We start from the raw sequence: 20,541 nt of genomic DNA, 5'->3' as shown, positions 1-20,541 counted from the left end.
AGGGTTTCTAGGAATGTTACTGTGTTGCTTATGAGACCAATCGAGCTTGTCTAATAAAAACTACAACTCCCATGATCCCCTACCTGTGAGCATGTGCAGTAGAGCATAGGGCTGTGACCCGGATGTAGTAGGCTGTGAAGTGCACACAGATAGTCCCGTGAGAAATGCAGAGGATCTGTGAGTGCTGCAGCAATGCGAACTCACTTACTGTGCTGCCCTGTCTGCAACAACCCGCCCACCCGGAGATTTCAGGGACAAACCCGGAGCCCGGAGAAGGGGATGCCAAACCCGGAGTCTCCGGGTGAAACCCGGAGAGGTGGCAACCCCGGGCGTGACATTGGCTGAATAGGGGCTGTCTGTGTATCTCTCTCTCTCCCTCTCTCTCTTCCTCTCTCTCTCCCCCTTCCCTCATCCCCCATCGTGCTCTCTCTCCCCCATTGCTCTCGCTCTCTCTCTCCACCCCATTGCTCTCTCTCCCCCCCATTGCTCGCTCTCTCCCCCCCCTGCACTCTCTCTCTCCCCCCCCTGCGTTCTCTCTCCCCTGCCCCCCCACCACGCTATCTCTCCCGGCCCCCCTCTCTCGGCCATCCCCCTTCTCCCCCCTTTGCTTTCTCTCCCCCTTGCTTTTTCTCCCCACCTTGCTTTCTCTCTCCCCCCCCTCCCATTGCTCTCTCTCTCTCCCCCCCTGCGCTCTCTTTCTCTTTCCACCCCATTGATCTCTCTCCTGCCCCCCCTGCGCTCTCTCCCACCGTCCCCCCCGCGCTCTCTCTCCCCTGCCCCCACCTCCCCCGCGCTCTCTCTCCCCTGCCTCCATGCCATCTCTCTCTTGCTTCTCCCCCACCACACCACTCTGTTTGCCCCCCCAACACACAGCAGCACTCCGTTTGCCACGTTTGCCCCCCCCTCTGTCTGTTTGCCCCCCCCTCTGTCTGTTTGCCCCCCCCCTCTGTCTGTTTGCCCCCCCCCTGTCCGTTTGCCCCCCCCCCTGTCCATTTGCCCCCCCCTGTCCGTTTGCCCCCCCTCTCAGTCCGTTTGCCCTCCCTCTCAGTCCGTTTGCCCCCCTCTCAGTCCGTTTGCCCCCCCTCTCAGTCCGTTTGTCCCCCCTCTCAGTCCGTTTGCCCCCCCTCTCAGTCCGTTTTGCCCCCCCCCTCTCAGTCCGTTTGCCCCCCCCTCTCAGTCCGTTTGCCCCCCCCTCTCAGTCCGTTTGCCCCCCCCTCTCAGTCCGTTTGCCCCCCCCTCTCAGTCCGTTTGCCCCCCCCCTCTCAGTCCGTTTGCCCCCCCCTCTCAGTCCGTTTGCCCCCCCCTCTCAGTCCGTTTGCCCCCCCCTCTCAGTCCGTTTGCCCCCCCCTCTCAGTCCGTTTGCCCCCCCCTCTCAGTCCGTTTGCCCCCCCTCTCAGTCCGTTTGCCCTCCCTCTCAGTCCGGTTGCCTCCCCCCCCCCCTTTCCGCTGAATTCAGTGTCAGTGTATGTGTGACAGAAGAGTAGAACACGCCCCCTCCCTCTTGCCATTTGTCAGAGCAGGGTCATGTGACCCTGCTCTCAGCACCAAAGTATCTCTCCCTTGTCTCTCCAAGAAGAACGCTTGGGAGAGCGTGTCTGCACGCGCATGAGCGCGCGAGCACAAGCGGGAGAGGGGATGTGCTGATTCACATATAAGAATGTAAGCGCGCCAAGCACCAAGCGCCAAGCGAGCTCAGCGCCAGCGGGGACTCAGCCTAACACATTAGCCCTGGTACCAGCACAGACAGTGTTAGGGTTAAATCCATGTTCCTTGCTGCAGCAGTAAACAACTCCCCTGAGTGATCTTATGATATGTATAAGCTCAGCGCCAGCGGGGACTCAGCCTAAGATTGCCTCAACTAAGATGGCTGAGATCTGAGGTTGCTTTGCCTCTACCAAGAGGGTGGAAGCCATGAAGTAGCTTAATTTCGCCCTCATCCAAAATGGAGACTGATTTGTTTCAACTGTCTGGCCTTTAAATAGCAGCCATTTCCTCCCAGGCAGTGCCCAAGCAAGGTGTCTATTTCTTGTAGTCGTTTGTTCCAATAGCTTTGATCTCGGCTTATGACCCTGACTACTGCATGAACCTTTCCCACCTGCCTTGATCACTGGTTGTGATCCCAACTTCACTATCCTTATCAGGACTCAGTCCCCAGGTCTGTGTTCAGTCTCCATATCCTGAGTCAGCCCTGCACGTTGGCTTCCAGGTCTGAGACGAGCACCATCATACATCTTAAACAGAGAACTAGAGCAACAACTTGTACTACTTTTACAGCTACAGAAAGCGAATGCAATCTTAGCATAAAAGTTGATGATCAAGAGAGTAGGGCTCGGCAAAATAATTAGAGAATTGTTGGGGTAACAAAGAACTTGTAAACATCTGTAGAACTACACAACTTTGTCTCTCTGGAACTGCCCCAACTATTGGGAATATTAGAGGCAAGGCACCACTGAAGGTGGAAAGGGCCCACAGAGTTGGACCGAAATGACAAAACGCCACTAGAACAAGAATATTAATTATAATGCTGCTAGAGTATCAAGGATAAAGTCGAGATTTTGAGAGTCTATAGGACGGCAAAGAAACTCAAACATGGAGATAACCAAGTAGAACTGTTCCAGGACTACTCGGCAGAGGTATCCACGAGGAGAAGGGAATTTACCAGTGTTCGCGCCAAACCGTTTCATTTGAAAATCAAATCTTCCGGGGTGCGGAGTCTCAGAAATCCCATCTTTCGCCCATCCACAGCCACCTATACAATAACCACTGTAGCGAAATAATACAAAGTCTCCACTATTTTTTTTGAAGAGACATACTCGCAAGGTAGTTGGCCACTGGAAGTGGCACTGGCGGTGCACTGCTCAAAAAGGAGAGGATTGCAGAGCAACAAATTTACTAAAAAAAAAAAACTTTATTGACACATGAGAAAGGAGGACGGCAGCAGATCCCGCTAACATGTTTTTCGCGCTGTGTAAAACTTTATCAAAGAGTTGATAAAGTGCTACACAGCGCAAAACGCGTTAGAGGGATCTCCTGCAGTCCTCCATTCTTTCTCATGTGTCAATAAAGTTTTTTTAGTACATTTTTTGCTCTCCAGCCCTCTCCTTTTTGAGTAGTTCACCACCATTCCTGCTTTTCGTTCTTTCCCATATAGGATTAATTCAGTTGTTAATTCTTTCCTCCCTAACTGAATTATGAAGTATGACTAGGAGCGATAAAAGAGTAAACTAGTATTACGAACCACTAAGGAATTAAACAACTCATATTGTTTTATTTGTGCATGAGTAACAATGGCAGTCGCTGCCCACAAATACTAGGACAATAAAGGGTCACTGAAAACAAGGGGAGAGTAAAAGAGTGAAAAATTGGGGTTGTTGAGGGGGAACTCCATAAATTTGAGCCAAATAGTGGTGTGAAACCTATCCCAACTTCAAATTGCAAAGCCAGTATAACCAACCTCACACTGAAATGAACAGCGGTCTGTGAGTGGGTTAACTGGCTGTGCACGTTAACAGAGACTGCACTGAAAAGCTGTGTAATGTGGCAGGCATAAGCTTATAAGGGTCCATGATAAAATGGATTTGAAGCAAAAGGTGACACTGTGTGCTCATTTGCATGTCATTTCCCAGAATCTCTAGCTCCACTGGAAACATTGTATGCTAGGAGATAATTGTTAAAAGCAGGCCTGTGCTCACAGGTGACACAAAATAAAGGATATCATCAAAATTTTATTTGTGCAAAATATTCCTCCTACTTAGTGCGCTGATAAAAGCACATACACATAAACAGAAAGTTGTGTGTGTGGTACACTGTCGGTTATGGAAATAAATTCAGCACAGGCAGAGAGAAACTTACATGTACCTGTTTTCATTTGACAAGCATTGGAGGGTCTAATTATACCAGTGCAGAATTTGTGAAAGTGAAAAATGAGTTTCCTAAACAATGCATCACTTTCAGGTTCAGCACAACATTATTTTCACTGGACAAATACCCGATTAATATTGAATATTATTACCATTAGCTTAACCCCTACACTGAAAAAGAGGCCAGGGCCGACATTGATCATGTGTACTTCAAAATATACACCTGGATTTCTTAATGCAAAAAATAAAAATGATATTTTCATTATAAAATAAATAAGTCAGTGAAGAGTGCATTAAAGTGTGTGCATATTTAGCACTGCTGATTATGGAGTCTGTATAGAAGGTGCTGGCGGTTTGCCCAAATTAAAGATGGCCGCCGAGGACCGCTTGCTGCCTTTCCCGTCTGCAGCAAAGCTGCCAGACTCGCCCCCTTCCTCACTAACTTAGTGTGCGCTAATAGGGCAAAAAACACATTACGTCATTAGCAGACGTCAGGACAGTCTGACAGTCCGCCGTGTGCCTGTAGCCACACTAATATTCTTGACAGCTGGGGAGAACTAGAACTACATTTCCCAGAAGCTCCCCTAACCTCCGCTGTCAGGTCGCCTTGCGAGTGACGTCAGTGGTCGCTCGGCATCGAAGGCGCGAGATCCCAGACCAGTTCGGTTTTGCCTGGTTGTTAGCGGCTGTGAGTAACCGGTTTCCGCGTGCACGGCCCCGTGTATAAACCATTGCATCTGTTAGGATGCAAGATATAGGGAAGGGGGCGTGGCAGGCAAATACAGGCTTATCATGTAGCCTGTAATATCCTGAAATCACACCAGCTAACCTATAGATACTGATTATAGTGTGTATGTATGCTACACACACGTGAAAGAAGCACATGTAAACATTTTAAATGTCTGTACAGTACTTAATAATGTAATTGGTTGATCCCCCAAGTTCAATCAGTGGGAGGGCGAGACTGGGACTTAAACCTGAACACTTGTGCTGCAGGAGGGAGTGTAGTGCAGCGCAGCGCAGTGCAGCTCTGGCTGCGAAACAGTTAGTTGCCATTTCATCAGAGCTGGATGGGCTAAAATCAGTGAGGTGGTCTAGTGTGGGGTCACGAGGGCATTACGCTGCTGGGCATAAGGAGATTGCTTTGCGTGGTGCGCTGCCTGTAAAAGTTTGGGCTGCGTAAGAAGGACCTGGTGGGGAAGAGTACCAGAGGGTGCAAAAGTCTGTCGGCGGTGGGGGGGGAGAGAAGAGAGAGGGTGCATGTCTACTCCTTTGCCATGTACTGATTGCTGGTCACGATAGGAATTCTGGGGCACAAGATCTCAGTGTTAGGTGGTGAGTGACAGCTGCCAAACAGGGTGGCGATGGAGTGCCCTGCCTCTGTGACTTGTGGGAGCTGTCAACTCTCACAGATTCCATGAGATTTAAACCTCTTTCCGGTGAGGTCTGGAGATAGTGTAAATCCGGGTGGCTAACGTGAAATCGGGAAGAGTTGACAGGTCTGAGGCTTTAATAATAACTTAGACACCTTGAAGATTGTAAGCTCTAATGAGCAGGGCATGTTTGTCTGTATTTGTATGTCGCGCGGTGAAGCAGGATCGCACGCGCTGTTGCCGGCCGTGGTGACTGACAGGTCAGTCAGCACTGCTCCACAACACAGGCGATAGTGGTGCCCAGGCTTTTTCCATCCCTGGTTTAGCTGGTTCAGTTTTTTAGCTAACATATATTGCAATCACTACAGGTTGAGGCAGATGAAGTGTCCACGTTTATCAGAGTAAACAAGTCGAAGCTACAAGTTGTAACTTGTATTCATCAGCTCACTTGTGTTCTTAATGCAATAGCTGAAACATATCGTCTTGTGGTTACTGCTTAAAACATATCGCCAACCATAAATCTAGTTACTGTTTTCCAAGTACCATGGCCTCTGTTCATATGATCATATTTTACTGTCCAAGCGTTCAACGGGGGGCCCGGCTGTTTTTGTTTTCCCTGTGTTTACTAGAACCGCACCGTATGTATGATTCAATTACGGAACACTTGGCATCACCATGAAATTATTTTAACATTATTATTCTACTCCCAACAGGAAATGGATACGGCACTCGCCACTGGAGATACACCCACATTGTCTGAACAAAGTGAAGAAGAAGAAATTGAGTTTGTCAGTGTGAGTATCTAAATCATGTGTGTCGGATGCTAATTTATCAGCTCGAGTATCTGTAGTAAACACATGCCGCTGACTTTCGTATACTGCCAATGTTGTATTTCCAAATCAGGATATGTTTTCTGATTCTTTTTGTTTTCTTTCAATAGCAATGGATAGAAAGGACAAGCGCAAGCTCTCATAAGAATACATTTTAGTGAATAATATAAAATGTGTATATATAAATTAATAAAAAGTCGCATTTTAAATGAAACTTCTTAGTCTTTGGTCAGTTTTGTCACAGATATTGTATTTGTGATGGTGATATTTTTAATTAAAATTCAAATCACAATGTCTGTGGCAAAACGCAAAGAAGTTTCTTAGAACGCGTGTGCTCAGCACACACCCCCCTGTTTTAGCTATTTGCACTTATATAGTTATACTAACTTTCTGTGCGTGCGTGCGTCTCTGGTGCCTGTAGGTGCCTGCCTCTGGGTGCCTCTTTTTCCCAAGCGCCGCATCCGGCCGCCACTGCGCACGTGCGGCGAGACCGGCAGTGGTTTTTTGCACATGCGCGACGGGCATGAGACGGCACGCGCCTGTTGTTGTGACATCACTCGGGTTACGGTTTTTAGTTACAACGCAAGGATTTTTCCCCATGAAAACCCTGTAGGTGCCCGCAAAGAAGTTTAACTTCAAAAAGTATGAATAAACAAACAGCAATTTGAAAACATAAAAACAAGCAGGTATGTAAACCCTCGGGTCGTGAGGTTACCAGACGCGCTCAGGCATCAACAGAGTAGTGTGGACCTTGTGGTGAAATCCGCCGGGCTAACGGTGGACAGACAGGTGAGTAGGTGCCTGAAGTCTCTGCAGCATTAAGGGAATATCCTTTCCGGTAGGGAAAGCACCAGTTCCCGGTCTCGGATATGCACGTAGTCACGATTATGGAGAAAACATCTGTTCCGGTAGGGAAGGCACTCGCCGCCAGTTCAAGACACACACACCCCACGCCTCACTCAGCTGCGCAGGTATCACTGGAATCACCTCAGTTTGTATAGCAGCTGTAGCAAAAGTGCTCAAGGGTGACGTCACTGCCCCGAGGTACACAGAGACCAAACAGTCTCAAATAGCAAAATATGAGGGAGGTTCACTGGGCAAGTCAAAAGGAAGGTTCAAATGGAGAATAAGAGCAGACATAGCACACAATCTAATTCAACGCGTTTCGTAGCAGGTGCTACATCAGGGATTGATTGCAAAATTTAAATCCCTCTATAGGCAGGGATAGGTCAAGATACCAGGTGTTAATGCTTTTGAATTATGGTAAAAACAAAAAAACCTAATTGGTTAACACAGAATGTCCAATAGGAACGTCAGAGTGGAAATTACAGGAGAGGTAAATTAACATATTACTACCTCACAAAAATTGAACAAATAATGACACCGATTTATATAATATTATACAAATCTAAATAAAGAACAATATTAATAGAAAACTAAAACATATAAAAATATGAATTCCCAATATTAAAGGGGGAGAGGAGGGAATAAAAGTAATAATAGCAGTACCATAAAATACACCCATCAAAAATTTCTAAATGTCAAACTTGACTAAATAGACCATTGAATCCAATAAGGGACAAACACCTCAAAGTGTCAGAATAGGGAACAGGGGAGGATACATAATATCACATAATACACACACCCCACGCCTCACTGAGCTGCGCTTCTGCTACAGCTGCTGTACAAACTGAGGTAATTCCAGTGATGCCTGCGCAGCACAGTGAGTTGTGTGTGTGCGCGCACGCGCCTTGAACCGGGAACGGGTGTCTTCCATACCGGAACAGATATTCCCTTAATGCTGCAGTGACTGCGGGCACCTACACACCTGTTTGTCCACCGTTAGCCCGGCGGGTTCCTCCACAAGATCCACACTACTCTGTTGATGCCTGAGCGCGTCTGTTAACCTGACGACCCCTGAGGGTTTACATACCTGCTTGTTTTTATATTTTCCAATTGCTGTTTGTTTATTCGTACTTTTTATTCACTCAAATTCATTCTTATGAGAGCTTGCGCTTGTCCTTTCTATCCATTTCTAGTTTTGATGCTTGAGCCATTTATCCTGACTAGCTGCAGTTGATTGACCTGCCCAATTTAGGCGTGAGCATGATTTACAGAAAGTACAATGGTCTACTGACCGGCTGCTGGGGATTGACATTGCAATTGTACACATACACAGGCATTACAATAATGCAAAATGGAGGGGAAATAATATGCGAAGAGATAATATAGAAAACGTGATGCTAAACACAAAGTGTACATGGAAATGCTAGGGGCAATCGTGTCCTGCGCTAACACGATCTGCAGAGATCCAGCTTCCCGGGGCACGCAATATGGCTGCCTATTTCAAAACAGAAAGTGGTGTTGCTCCCTAAATACTTACTAATACTAATTACTATAGCAACCGTAGGAAGCTTAATACATGAAAAATAATTACAAATGGCTTTAAGGAGCAATTCAATGCGTTTTTTGTTTTTTCCTCATTTTTTAACATGGGGTTGAAGCAGAGGGTCTCCGATCTGAACCCCATTAATTTCAGCTTGGGACCCCCTGCTTCCTGAGAAACTTGCCTCTGAAAGGGGTGCTGGTATCGCTGCAAAGTTTAATGCACCAGTGTCACGCGAGCCAATAGGAGGCCGAACCGGATGACATTACAGCTTCCTATTAGCTTGCAGGGCTCGGGAGTTTTGAAACGCCACCATTACATGAACCCTGTGAGCGGAGCGGCTGCTAACACCCTATGGAGTTAAGTATCTCTGGAAATGGGGGGGTCCAAAGAGTTGAACTTAATAGGTTTCTGCTCTGGAGACCCCCTGCTTTAATCCTGTAAAAAAAAAAAAAAAACCGCTAGCTTGCATTGTCACTCTAAAGATTTTTTATTTTTTATTGCAGTAAGTATTATCTAATACTACACAACTGATTAAAAAAACAACAGGATTTTGAATAAAATGCTGCTTTAAAGTAATCTAAAAATAATGGAGGCCTAGGGATGTACTAGTTATTGGGACACGCACAGAAAGTCCTACTCGACGTATATATAAGAATGTGGAAATATGACATTGTACCTCCTGAAGGTCTAAAAAGTTGTATAAATTCTCCCCTTTTTGTTGTCGTGTTTTAGGAGGGGCCAGTGAGACCTATTGTGGGATTTGTTGATCTGGTCAGTAGTGACGATGAGGCGCATAATTCACACCTTGTCGTGAGTACGCTGTTCTTTAACTTTTGATGCACAAATAATAGCTCAACACACTTGCCTTGCAGTTTAACATGCACACAATGTGCAGTAATTCTCGATCAGCGATGCAATACAGTACAAAAAAGGACCCGAAGATCATAAGAGTGCGACAATAACACTTTTTCTACACCCGCTAAATGATGGCAATGAATGAATTTTGATACATGTTACAACCGTGGAACTTTGATTCATCACAAAACATAGTGAGATACGCTAGGCTCCAATAAGGAGCATTGGAGCTCGTTCCACATTAACTGTAAGGCTGCGCTTATAGTGCCGGCGACGCGACGGTGATGTCACGCTGCGGTTGCTGGATAAATGAAATTGAGATGACTTCCAGCAATTGCGACCAAGCTGTCGCTCCGTCGCGCTTACCATAAGCGCACGCGACGGCGGCAATGCGTTTGTTTTGACGCAACGTCGCTGTCGGAGGCACTATAAGTGCAGCCTTATTCATGTCAATGTGGCAGTGAGCGCTAATACCCCTTATTAGACCTTAGTCTCAGCCCTGGTTCCTAGCAAGCAGTGGGCATGGAACATATGCTGCCATGGAAAAGTGCTTTTTAATACGACAATGCAGCTTTTTTTATGTTGAAGTAACCCATGTATTGTATACCTGCAGCACATTTCTGATTTGCACAAGAATGAACTTACATTCATCAATATTTTGGAAAATAACAATGAGATTGTGTTGCGTAAGCCCAGGAATGTACTTCCTAATCACAACCCAAATCCCAGTATATTCCAAGAAATGCCTTCCCAGTGCATGCTGCGGTATTATCAGGATACAGTCGTTATGGACTAATATTAACTGTTTTTTTCTTTTAACACTCCCCTATACAGGAAAGCACAGCTAATTTTTAAATCTATTTTTTGTTGTTTATATTTCCTTGTAGAGCCTTCTACAAAAAGTAGCTTTCTAACTTTTTTATTGCATTTATATACCGGCATACAACGGTTTAAGGATACTCACTTTAAGTACACTCGCGAGTAAGGACATATCGCCCAATAGGCAAACAGCAGCTCACGCATGCGCCTGTCAGCACGTCCTGAACAGCAATACAGGCTCCCTACCTGTACCGAAGCTGTGCGCAAGTGGGGAGACTATAGAGCCTGTTACAAATGCGTTATTTACATCAGTTATGCACGTATATACCGATTGCAGTACAGTACATGCATCAATAAGTGGGAAACGGGTAGTGCTTCACTTTAAGTACATTTTCGCTTTGCATACAAGCTCTGGTCCCATTGTGTACGTTAATGCGGGTATGCCTGTATACATATACTGTACACGTGCGTGTACACACAGAAAAGGTGAATGTGGGGCTCACGGTCTGTTATACAAAAGATGGCATCTTGTTCCAAGTGAGCACAGGCTGGGTGAGCGTCTTTAATTGTCCTAGTTTACACAAGATCGAAAGTGGCCCGACGCCTTGTGATAATAATACTGTAGTCTAGTGGACATTTTCAGTGTTTCCTTTTATTATGCAGAGAAAAGAAAGCACAAAGTTTCACGGAAGGTCCTCATCATTATCACTGTACCTGACAAAGGGATCTTCTCAAACGTTGGGCTTTTTCTCTGCATTATAAAAATACTATGTAGATGAAAGTACAGTCATTCTATTACTGAGTGCGACCAGCTACTATTGTTTTTATTATTTATATACACACAACCACCCACCCACCACCCACCACCACCACCACATGGTGGGTAAAAAAAAGTGACAAAAACCCTCATATGCAAATGGAAATATTACTGTATGCTCATTTGCATGTCTTAGACAGGTCTGCAACCCCGCCTTTCACCATTATCACTTCCACTGCAGCAAAGGATTCTGGGAAATGACATGCAAATGAGCACACAGTGCCACCAAACATTTATATATCCAGGGTGCTTTTTTTTTTTTGAGAAATACATGAACATTTATTATGAAATAATGGCTGTTTCAATCCGCAACTCTGACCCATGTCAACATACCACATATAGTAAAATAATATAACTATATCGAGCTTAAATCTGACCATGCTAATGTATAAAGGTCTTAAGACATAAAAATTGATGTGCTAATTAAGTATAATCATATTCTTAAAAGAAACAAAATTCACTAATATAAAATTCTACAGGCCCTAACTATGGGCCTACAACGAACTGTACATATTCTAATTAAATGAACAATGGCCCAAATAGCACACACGTATTTGTCAATATTTGGTCTAGTACAGCGGTGCACAAACTGGGGGGCGGGAGAATTTCTAGGGGGAGCGCGGGCGGTTACAGGGGCCCCCGCACTCTTCACCACGGCATTTAAATTAAATGCCGGGGGGGGGAGGCGTGAGGCCTCTGTAACTTACCTGATGCCAGCCGGATCTTCGTCACATGACCCCCGCACGCCGTAAAGGAAGGTGGGGGGCGCGAGCACCGGGAGGAGTAGGGGGGGGCAACGTGAATAGTTTGAGCACCCCTGCTGTAGTAAATCAAGACAGAAGGTCTTCATGTTATTCTTCTGGCAACTCAAATGTCAAACAAAGCACTAAACCACTAGAGACAGTCCCAGTCTCATAGGCCGTTAAAGGGACATCTACTCAAAATAAGCAAAAATATAACAGTGGTCCAAGATGATGCTTCTGCTGACAAATTATAGTAGAGTATTCAAGACTCAATTGGGTGTAACAGACATAGTAGGATTCCACACCTAATTCACACAGTTCAAGGTAAATGAGTATATGCGTATAACCTTATCTTTCAAAAAATACAGTACCTTAAGTTACATAACTAGTATAAAATCTAGTCATGGACAGTACTTAAACCAGACAAGTACAGTATTATAGGGAGGACACTTATCTGTGAGTACGACTGAAATCCACGTTCCAAGGTCGAACTGTAACGTCTTATGTATGTGAAAAGTCGACCTCAAACATATTTTTATGAGATGCTTATATAATTTTTATAATATATAAAGTCACGTTACAGCCTAGCAAGTGGTGCCGCGGACAGTACTAGTACTGCAAACTAGTCGAAACTGATCCAATACAATAATTAAATGTAAGCAGTGCTATATCCCAAACATGTTCCTCCATGTCATTTAAACAGACATAATAATGTAGAAAAACTTGATGCCATTGATCATAGTGTATATATAGAAAATAGTCATTCTATATTAAATACAATGCTTTGGATACATGGCTAAAGTAGGAAAAAACATCCCGATGTCATGTAGAATATTGTAAAAAGAATAAACCATTGAATACATTGGGCAATTCAACAAAGCCTGATGAATGGGAGTTTGCTACAGAAAACACGAGCGCCTAAATTCATCATGCAATCCAGGCGGGGTTACTCTGAGCAGTTAAAAAATCTACCTGGCTTCCCGCGGTAGAAGTAAGCGGTTTACGTCTCCCCATAGTGTTAGTGTGTCAGCACGATCAATAATCCGGTACTGTAATGTGGCCAGTTGATGTACTTTGGTAAGAAAATATTTCGCAACTGTTTTTTCTGTTTCTCTGGTAAAGCCAACCGAATACTGGAGCGATGTTTGTTCATTCTACCCCTAAATGTCCTGTCAGTTTTGCCTACGTACAGCAACTTGCATTGAAAAAAAAATATAAGGTATATCACAGATGTAAACTGGCAAGTTACATGATGTTTGATTTGCTTGAATTGAGTACCGTCTATGTCCATTACGGCCCGTCCTGCACTCTTTACAGCGAAAACATCCTTTTTTTGAGGGGACTCTGGTGACTTTGCGGAAAAAAAATGGACATATTTGTCCATTGGATTTCTAAGAAGATCCTTCATATTCTCATTTATTCTATGCCCAAAAAAGTGTGTTTTGTTGCATATATGGGGATATATTGATATCGGTTTCCGAAATTGTCCAATGGTTCAATAGGGCCCTTTTCAAGTAGTTGGATATGCTCAAATATTTAGATTTTGGTATGCCGATCACACCTGACACGTGATAGATGTGCGCCCGAGGCGGTCCTAATGAGTGGCGTGAGTGCATCTGTTTTCTCCCTTTATATGTATGTGAATGTATACAACAAAAGACGGGTGCCCAATGCTACATCCAAATTGACAAAACATATATGGTATAAAGTACAAAGACTTCAATAATAATATTTTCTTGGTTATTTAGTTAAACCCTTTGGCCTGCATACAAACGTCATGGTATAACCAAATTTGGTGATGTGGTGGGTACTGTATATATGATGATGTGGTGAGTTTTGGAGTTTGAGTTTACTGGGAATGTGTGTTAATTAAGTGTATGTATCATTTTGTTGTTAATTCGATGGATTAAATAAAGACTTTTATCTTTATATGAGAATGCTGGGGACATGTTTGCACCGGCTGTTACCGGTTGCCTAGCAACCGGTAGAGATGGGCTTTTTTTGAACAGGCCATGCTTCCGGTTTGATGCACGGTATAAATGTATGTATGTCCGTGTTTGTCCATGCATCTCCCTGATAAAGGGGCCCCGAGATGGCTCCGACATGTTGGATATCTCTGGATATGTATTAAATTAAAAGAATTCACCTACTCCCAGTGCTTTATCCTTCCCTGGTCTTTGGATTGTGGTGAAGTATCTTGATATGTGTCTGTCTCTGTCTGTCCACAGCACTCTCAGATAAATAAGTCTGTTTATTGAATCCATCGAATGAACCAAAAAATTATACATTTGCAACATTTGCCTGACCCTTTGTCAAGTATGTGTGTGTGTATATATATATACAACTTCTGCATTTCTAAAGCTGTGCGACTTTGCAGAGAAAGGTTAAGGACCATATTGACCGCCAGAAGGAAAGAGTGGACTCGACCCTAGATCGCCTTGCCCGTCACGTAGAGGTGGAAAAGCAGCAGAAGGCAGCTAAAAACAAAGCATTCCAGGTGAGATGGATAACTGAGGTGGGCCAGTTTATATGTAAGTGGACCAGTGTGCACCAAATTACTGGTCAAATTCAGAATCCGAGATCTACTCTTTAAGAGCCACCAAATTAATTAATAAAGGGGATGTCAAATCTGACTTATGAGGAGTGACTGTGTAATTGAGATTTGTTTACATTAGAAAAGAGGCGTCTAAGAGGAGATATGATTACAAATATATTCGGGGACAGTACAAGGAGCTTTTCATAGAACAATTCATCCTAAAATGCTGTACAAACGACTCGGGCCATCCCTTAAGGTTGGAGGAAAGGAGATTTCACCAGCAACAAGCAAGGAAAGGGTTCTTTACAGTAAGGGCAGTTAAAATGTGGAATTCATTACCCATGGAGACTGTGATAGCAGATACAATAGATAGCTTTGGTGGGGGGGGTGGGAGTAGGACATCTTTTGTTAGGAAAGGTATGCAGGGATATATTAAATAAGCATGAGGAGGTAGCCATTATTGGAGTCAGTAAGGAATTTATTTTTTCCCCTTATGAAATATCATTGGATAATGTTTCATTGGGGTTCTTGTTTGCCTTCCTCAGCATCACTATACTGTTAATACAAATATAAGATGCATATCTGCCATCTACATTTTACAAATGTTGATCTCGACAGACGTCTTCTCTCTCTCATTTTTTTATTTATTTTTTGTTTACTTAAAATATTTCGCCTTTCAGAGAATGTCTTTCATTTTCAAATGCTTCATGCAGGAGTGAGCATTTGAAGTTTTAAGTGCCCAGCAGGTCAAGATGGAGCTCTCCCCAGAGCCCATAATAGTCTGAGGTTTACAGCGGTAATCTCAGATGCTAGAGATGAGCGGAAAAGAGAAAAACATTTTTTTACCCTAAATAAACCATTAAAAAAAATGTAAAAAGCAAGAAATGCTACAAACTTTTTTTTTAAGGGAATTTAAGGAACCCTAGTTCTTCCGTATCAGAATATTCTTCCTCCATTGTAGTTTTCTAAGACAAAGAAGGCCCAAATGCTATTTTATCCATGTCCTATTGCTTTCAATATGTAGGAGAAGCTGTACGAACAGCATGCTCATGGTTTACAAGAGCTGGAATTCAACAAGGGCCATTCTGACTCAGAAGCTGCAAGGAGATGTGTGTACCACTGGTTGAAAATGCCAGGTGAGTACTATGGTCCTCACTCTGACGAGACAAGAATGAATTGGCAACAGATCTTCTTAACAGACCATAGATTTCAGATATCTTTATATTTAAATATCAGTTGTGAGAACTAAAATGTTTTTTATTTTTGGTTGCTAACGTCGTCGTTTTTTCTTCAGATCACATTTTTCTGCAAATTGTATTTTGCTTAACAGAATGTGCCTGCTAACATTCACTATGACTTGTGAAGGTGGAAGGGCTCCTGGCTTTGGTAGTTTTGCTCCCAGCATTATCTTGCAAACATGTTAAGTGTACAATGTATTCCTGATTCTGATGCTGGAAGCTGCCCTTAGCAGCAAGTGTAACGTATATAACGGAAAATTTCAGCCTAAACAAATGACGGTATATTATTTGTAAGAGTTGACTATGTCAAGCACATGTTCATCAAGCAACATATTTGTGGGAATGTTAACTGTGTTCCCTTTCCCTTCCTTAGCAATTCTGCTTTAAATGTAAAATGATGCTTTGTGTTCAGCCTGATTTCCCACCTACCGACAATGTTGTCAATAATTGATCTTGAAATGCTTCTGTGTTCTGTTCTTAAAAAAAAAAAACACCACACCCACACACACTCGCCTATAGGCTGCACTTATGCTACACTCTCCTATAGGCTGCACTTATGTTGCTACCATGTGTTGCATGCATTGGGCTTGTTTGATATATATTGGTATAGTCATTTATGACCTCATCGCTACATGGTCGGCATGATGTAAAATGTTTACACTTCAGTAAAGAAAAACTGAGCATTCGTGTCCAGTGAATAGGTGAGCTACAGTATTCAGGCATTTCCTGACACAGCTGGGGTTTATTGTCTTCTTTTGAAATGGATTATGATGGCCATCATTATGATCTAGCAGAAGAGAACGCCTTTCCCCTAAGCATCCTGATTGTGAAGCACTTCTTATTACATAAGAAGTACTTTGTGTGCATAAAATCTCCAGGTATCTTTTTGTAACTGTACATTCCGCCATTTATAGGTCTCAAACCAGGAAGGGTTAATTCGGGATGCAGAGCTCCACTGAGATCCACTGAACAAAGGTCCATGAACAGCCAGCCCATTCTTTGTCCCATAATGCACTGCAGCAGGAAGTTCGACGATGGACATCTACTCTTGGGTCACCTGAAAAGGTGAGTATAGTTTTCAGGCCTGACATGGACTTGGCTTTCTGACTTATCCAGTACACATTGATGTTAATTTTGAAAGTGAAGGGGGGTTTATTTTTTGTGGGAAAATAGATGGTTAATTGGCAGATGATGCTGTCCTTAGAAGGGTAGATATCCACTCAATGTGTTATAATTTATTATAAGGACCATTTCATTTCCATTCAGTGTCTATCTAATATCTATCTAATATCTGACAGGAAACCGCAACTAAAGTTTGTCCCTGCCAGGGATGGGCGACTCCAGTCCTCAAGGGCCACCAACAGGTCAGGTTTTCAGGATGTCCCTACTTCTGCACAGGTGGCTCATTCGGAGACTTAGCCACCGATAGAGCCACCTATGCTGAAGCGGGGATATCCTGAAAACCGGACCTGTTGGTGGCCCTTGAGGACTGGAGGTGCACAGCCCTGGTCTATACCCTTTGATCAGAGCTTTGGTCTATTCCCTTCGATCAAAGAACTGAATGTACAGTCTCTACTTAACATGCATTTTTGTGGATCGTATTTCATGTTTGTATGTTCAAAAATGGACAAGCTAAAATAGAAAAGCTGTACAGATTGTACAATCTGGCTAATGTTCTTGGAACTAGACATATACAATCTTTGCGTGTGTGTGTGTGTGCGTGCGCGTGTGTGTGTGTGTGTGTGTGCGCGCGCGCATTCGCATCCAGGTAGTCCCTTTCACCTTCCTACACCACCAATTTTTTACTGTGCCCTAATAAATATAGTGAAAAAAATAAAATAAAGTGCAAGATAAAGGTATATATACTTATCAAGCTTATTGCTACAGCAAAGATCATTACCACCTGTCTCCCGGGTGAGGAAATCTCTCAATGCACTACTGCGTTTTCGTGTGTGCTTGGCCCTGGTGATTAAATAGGGGTGGAATGGGTGAACTTTATGTTTGCTGTAATCTTGTAGAACATGGGCATGCATGTCCAATTACTGACCCCAATTCCCCCATCCCAACACAGAGAAGATCAAACCATAGACTCTGTTCTTCCACTGCTGTTACTGCCAATTGTTAAAGGTGTGGGAGCCACACAAGATTAAGATCTGGTTAGGTAACTCACAATAATTTACAGGGTTATAATATACACATAATTACTGGATTGAATTGAATACGACTGTGATATGATAAAGAGATTTTATTCCTTCAAATAAGGTGGACACACAATGTTGGACAAATAACAAATGGAATATTTACACTTGCTTAGGATGTGGACCATGAAGTAGCCAGGATTCAGGCTAGCAATTCATTCAGCAATACAGGATACAAACGAAGAACACTGGGTAGAGGGCTTACAGTCACTTAAATAGATTTTAGCCTCTACTCCTTAACATTGGGACCCAGGTATTGGAGAACAATTATCTGGACCCAATTAACTTTTGCCAGCTCACGTGGGAGCAAGCTGGTACATGCCCCTGGTAGGTGGGACATGTGCACACACTGTCAGTAAGAGTCCCATTTAGTGCACCCCACTCTTAAGCCTGGTGCCTATGAGTCTACCATCTGTATTTCTTCACAGAGGAAAGGCTGACTGGAGATGTGATTTGTAGCACCTAAACACACAGCCAGGTCCTGCTATCTCTCCACCCTGTATACCCAATCTGGGGGGATGAGCCGTTGATCAGGGTTTTCCCTGTAGTCACCCTGTGCCCCCTGGCCATTAACATACCTCATGGGCCAGTAACTTTCGTGGGCTCTACAGTAAGCAGGGAAATACAGAAATCACACCATATTTTATACATTGAAAATACCCCGCTCGGTTAATCCAAAAGGGCTGAAAATTGCCATACCCTCATGCCGGCGGCATGACTACTTAGTGGCCAAATTTCAGACTTCCAGCTATCAAGGGACCGAAGATAGCAATATTGGGTTTTCAAAACCTCATGTTACACAAACCACATTTCAAAAACAGCAGTAATTGCAACAATCCTGTAACCTCTGCATAGGAATACATGGCATTCTGTATGTCACTGCAAATGGTGGCCAAAAAGGTGGGAAGGGAACAAAGGGCCATAAACATTCAAACACAGTTAACCCCTTCCCTCCCGGCCTGATCCAAGTGTAGATGTTTGGTGCAATCACGTCACAGGGCGGGAACACATAAAACAAAGGGGAATACATTTTGTGCTGAAGCAGGGGACTGCAGAAATACATGTATACGATTCCATTAACTCCTCGCATCCTGCACAATTGTAGGGGCTGCCAACTGGGGGTTGACCCCTTTATTACACGCCTGGCAAGCCCATCACGACAGTAACCGAAGTTTATATTTATATACAGTATATATGTGTCTCATCTACGTAGTTCCCCATCTTCCGTCACTAATACCAGGGCATGCTATAGTCCATTGTTACTCTGTTTAGTATCCCCAGAGATTTGGTGTCCTCCCATATTTCTGTGGTACCTGCCCCCAAAGTCAATAATCTCAGGATTTGTTCTCTTTGGCATTTGAAAAGATGATCTAATTTAAATATTGCACTACATACATTATATTCTAAATCCGATGTCTCCTTTCAGGTCAAGTCTGCAGCGTTTCTTGTATTCTTGGAGAAGTGAGAATGTTAAAGCTGGAGATTCTCCCCACAATTGCCAAAATATTTAATTAATTTTTTTGCCAGTGCTTGCAAGGGAGAACAAGTGGCTGGGGGGTCACCCAATGGGAATGTCATCTCACGATGATGTCTCAAAACATCCAGGGGGAGCATGTGGGGGAATAAGAGAACAAAATATACAAATATAAGTGCAGACGTTTTTCAATAAGTGGAATAATTAGGCAGTGTCTTGGCTCATATAGTTGTTCTACTCACAGGACTAAAGAGTAAATTATTGCAGTTGGCAAATTGGGTTGCCACCCTTGAAGGTAGCTATGCACCGGACCCCCTATCGATTCTCCGTCAGCAAAATACACATATAGAAAGAGGGAGAAAACTACATAGTGCGATCAATTTGTAAACTTTATGTAAAAAATAAGGGTAAAAAATGCGCACTTACAATGTGCTGATAGAATAAAAGCATATATCACACAATGTGAATTGGAGGTGTCCCGAACAGCTCACCGCCTCCCTTAGGTCTTTTGGCTGGCTTCCACGGCTCTGTATCCCGGATCGGAGCTTCCCTCTGTGCGCCCGTCTGAACGTGTGACGTCACGGCTGCAGGGTTGGTTCACTACGGGTCGCCTCCAAGCCCAAAATTGGTCTACTGGTCTACTCAACGCGTTTCGCCCAGCTACCAGGAACTGTTCTCGGCTTCGTCAGGAGATGGGAGCGGGGATGTCTCTCCTGTCCCCGCTTCCCCCTGTCACCTCGGGACAGGCCGCGGGGCAGGAGATGGGAGCGGGGATGTCCCTCCTGTCCCCGCTTCCCCCTGTCACCTCGGGACAGGCCGCGGGGCAGGAGATGGGAGCGGGGATGTCTCTCCTGTCCCCGCTTCCCCCTGTCACCTCGGGACAGGCCGCGGGGCAGGAGATGGGAGCGGGGATGTCTCTCCTGTCCCCGCTTCCCCCTGTCACCTCGGGACAGGCCGCGGGGCAGGAGATGGGAGCGGGGATGTCCCTCCTGTCCCCGCTTCCCCCTGTCACCTCGGGACAGGCCGCGGGGCAGGAGATGGGAGCGGGGATGTCTCTCCTGTCCCCGCTTCCCCCTGTCACCTCGGGACAGGCCGCGGGGCAGGAGATGGGAGTGGGGATGTCCCCTCAGGTCGCCGCTTACCTCAGAACCATGCTGCCTGCATGGAGGTTGTAGCGGGGGGTTTCTTCTCCCCACCGCTGTCCCCGGTGCTCCCGCTGCCTGCGCGGGAGGAGGGGGGGGAGCGGGTGGTGGTGCTGGTCGCGGCCCGTCTGTGTAGAGTGAGAGAGTGTGTGTGTATGTATATATGGGAGAGAAAGTGTGTGTGTGTATATGGGTGTGTGAGTGTGGGTAAGTGTCTGAGTGTGTGTGTAAGTGTGTGTAAGTGTGTGTGAGTGTGTGTGAGTGTCT

At 44.6% G+C, this 20,541-nt stretch overlaps 1 protein-coding gene across 3 annotated transcripts in view; it reads left to right on the top strand.

The window, feature by feature from the left end:
- The first annotated feature begins 4,425 nt into the window (after nucleotides 1–4,425).
- ZNF451 (zinc finger protein 451) overlaps nucleotides 4,426–20,541 on the top strand; it is a 79,728-nt gene continuing 63,612 nt past the window's right edge. The window contains exons 1-6 of one of the 3 annotated variants that reach the window (XM_075598121.1): nucleotides 4,426–4,548; nucleotides 5,947–6,027; nucleotides 9,185–9,262; nucleotides 14,064–14,183; nucleotides 15,247–15,358; nucleotides 16,375–16,525. In XM_075598121.1, the coding sequence (XP_075454236.1) occupies nucleotides 5,950–6,027; nucleotides 9,185–9,262; nucleotides 14,064–14,183; nucleotides 15,247–15,358; nucleotides 16,375–16,525 (539 nt within the window). In that variant the 5' untranslated portion in view covers nucleotides 4,426–4,548; nucleotides 5,947–5,949. Of the gene's footprint in view, nucleotides 4,549–5,102; nucleotides 5,196–5,236; nucleotides 5,360–5,946; nucleotides 6,028–9,184; nucleotides 9,263–14,063; nucleotides 14,184–15,246; nucleotides 15,359–16,374; nucleotides 16,526–20,541 lie in introns of those variants that run through there. The other 2 variants (XM_075598119.1, XM_075598120.1) reach the window with 2 other exon arrangements.

Source organism: Ascaphus truei, chromosome 4 (genome assembly GCF_040206685.1).
Source record: "Ascaphus truei isolate aAscTru1 chromosome 4, aAscTru1.hap1, whole genome shotgun sequence".
Classification (NCBI taxonomy): Eukaryota; Metazoa; Chordata; class Amphibia; order Anura; family Ascaphidae; genus Ascaphus; species Ascaphus truei.
This window is presented reverse-complemented; position numbering and strand designations above follow the sequence as displayed.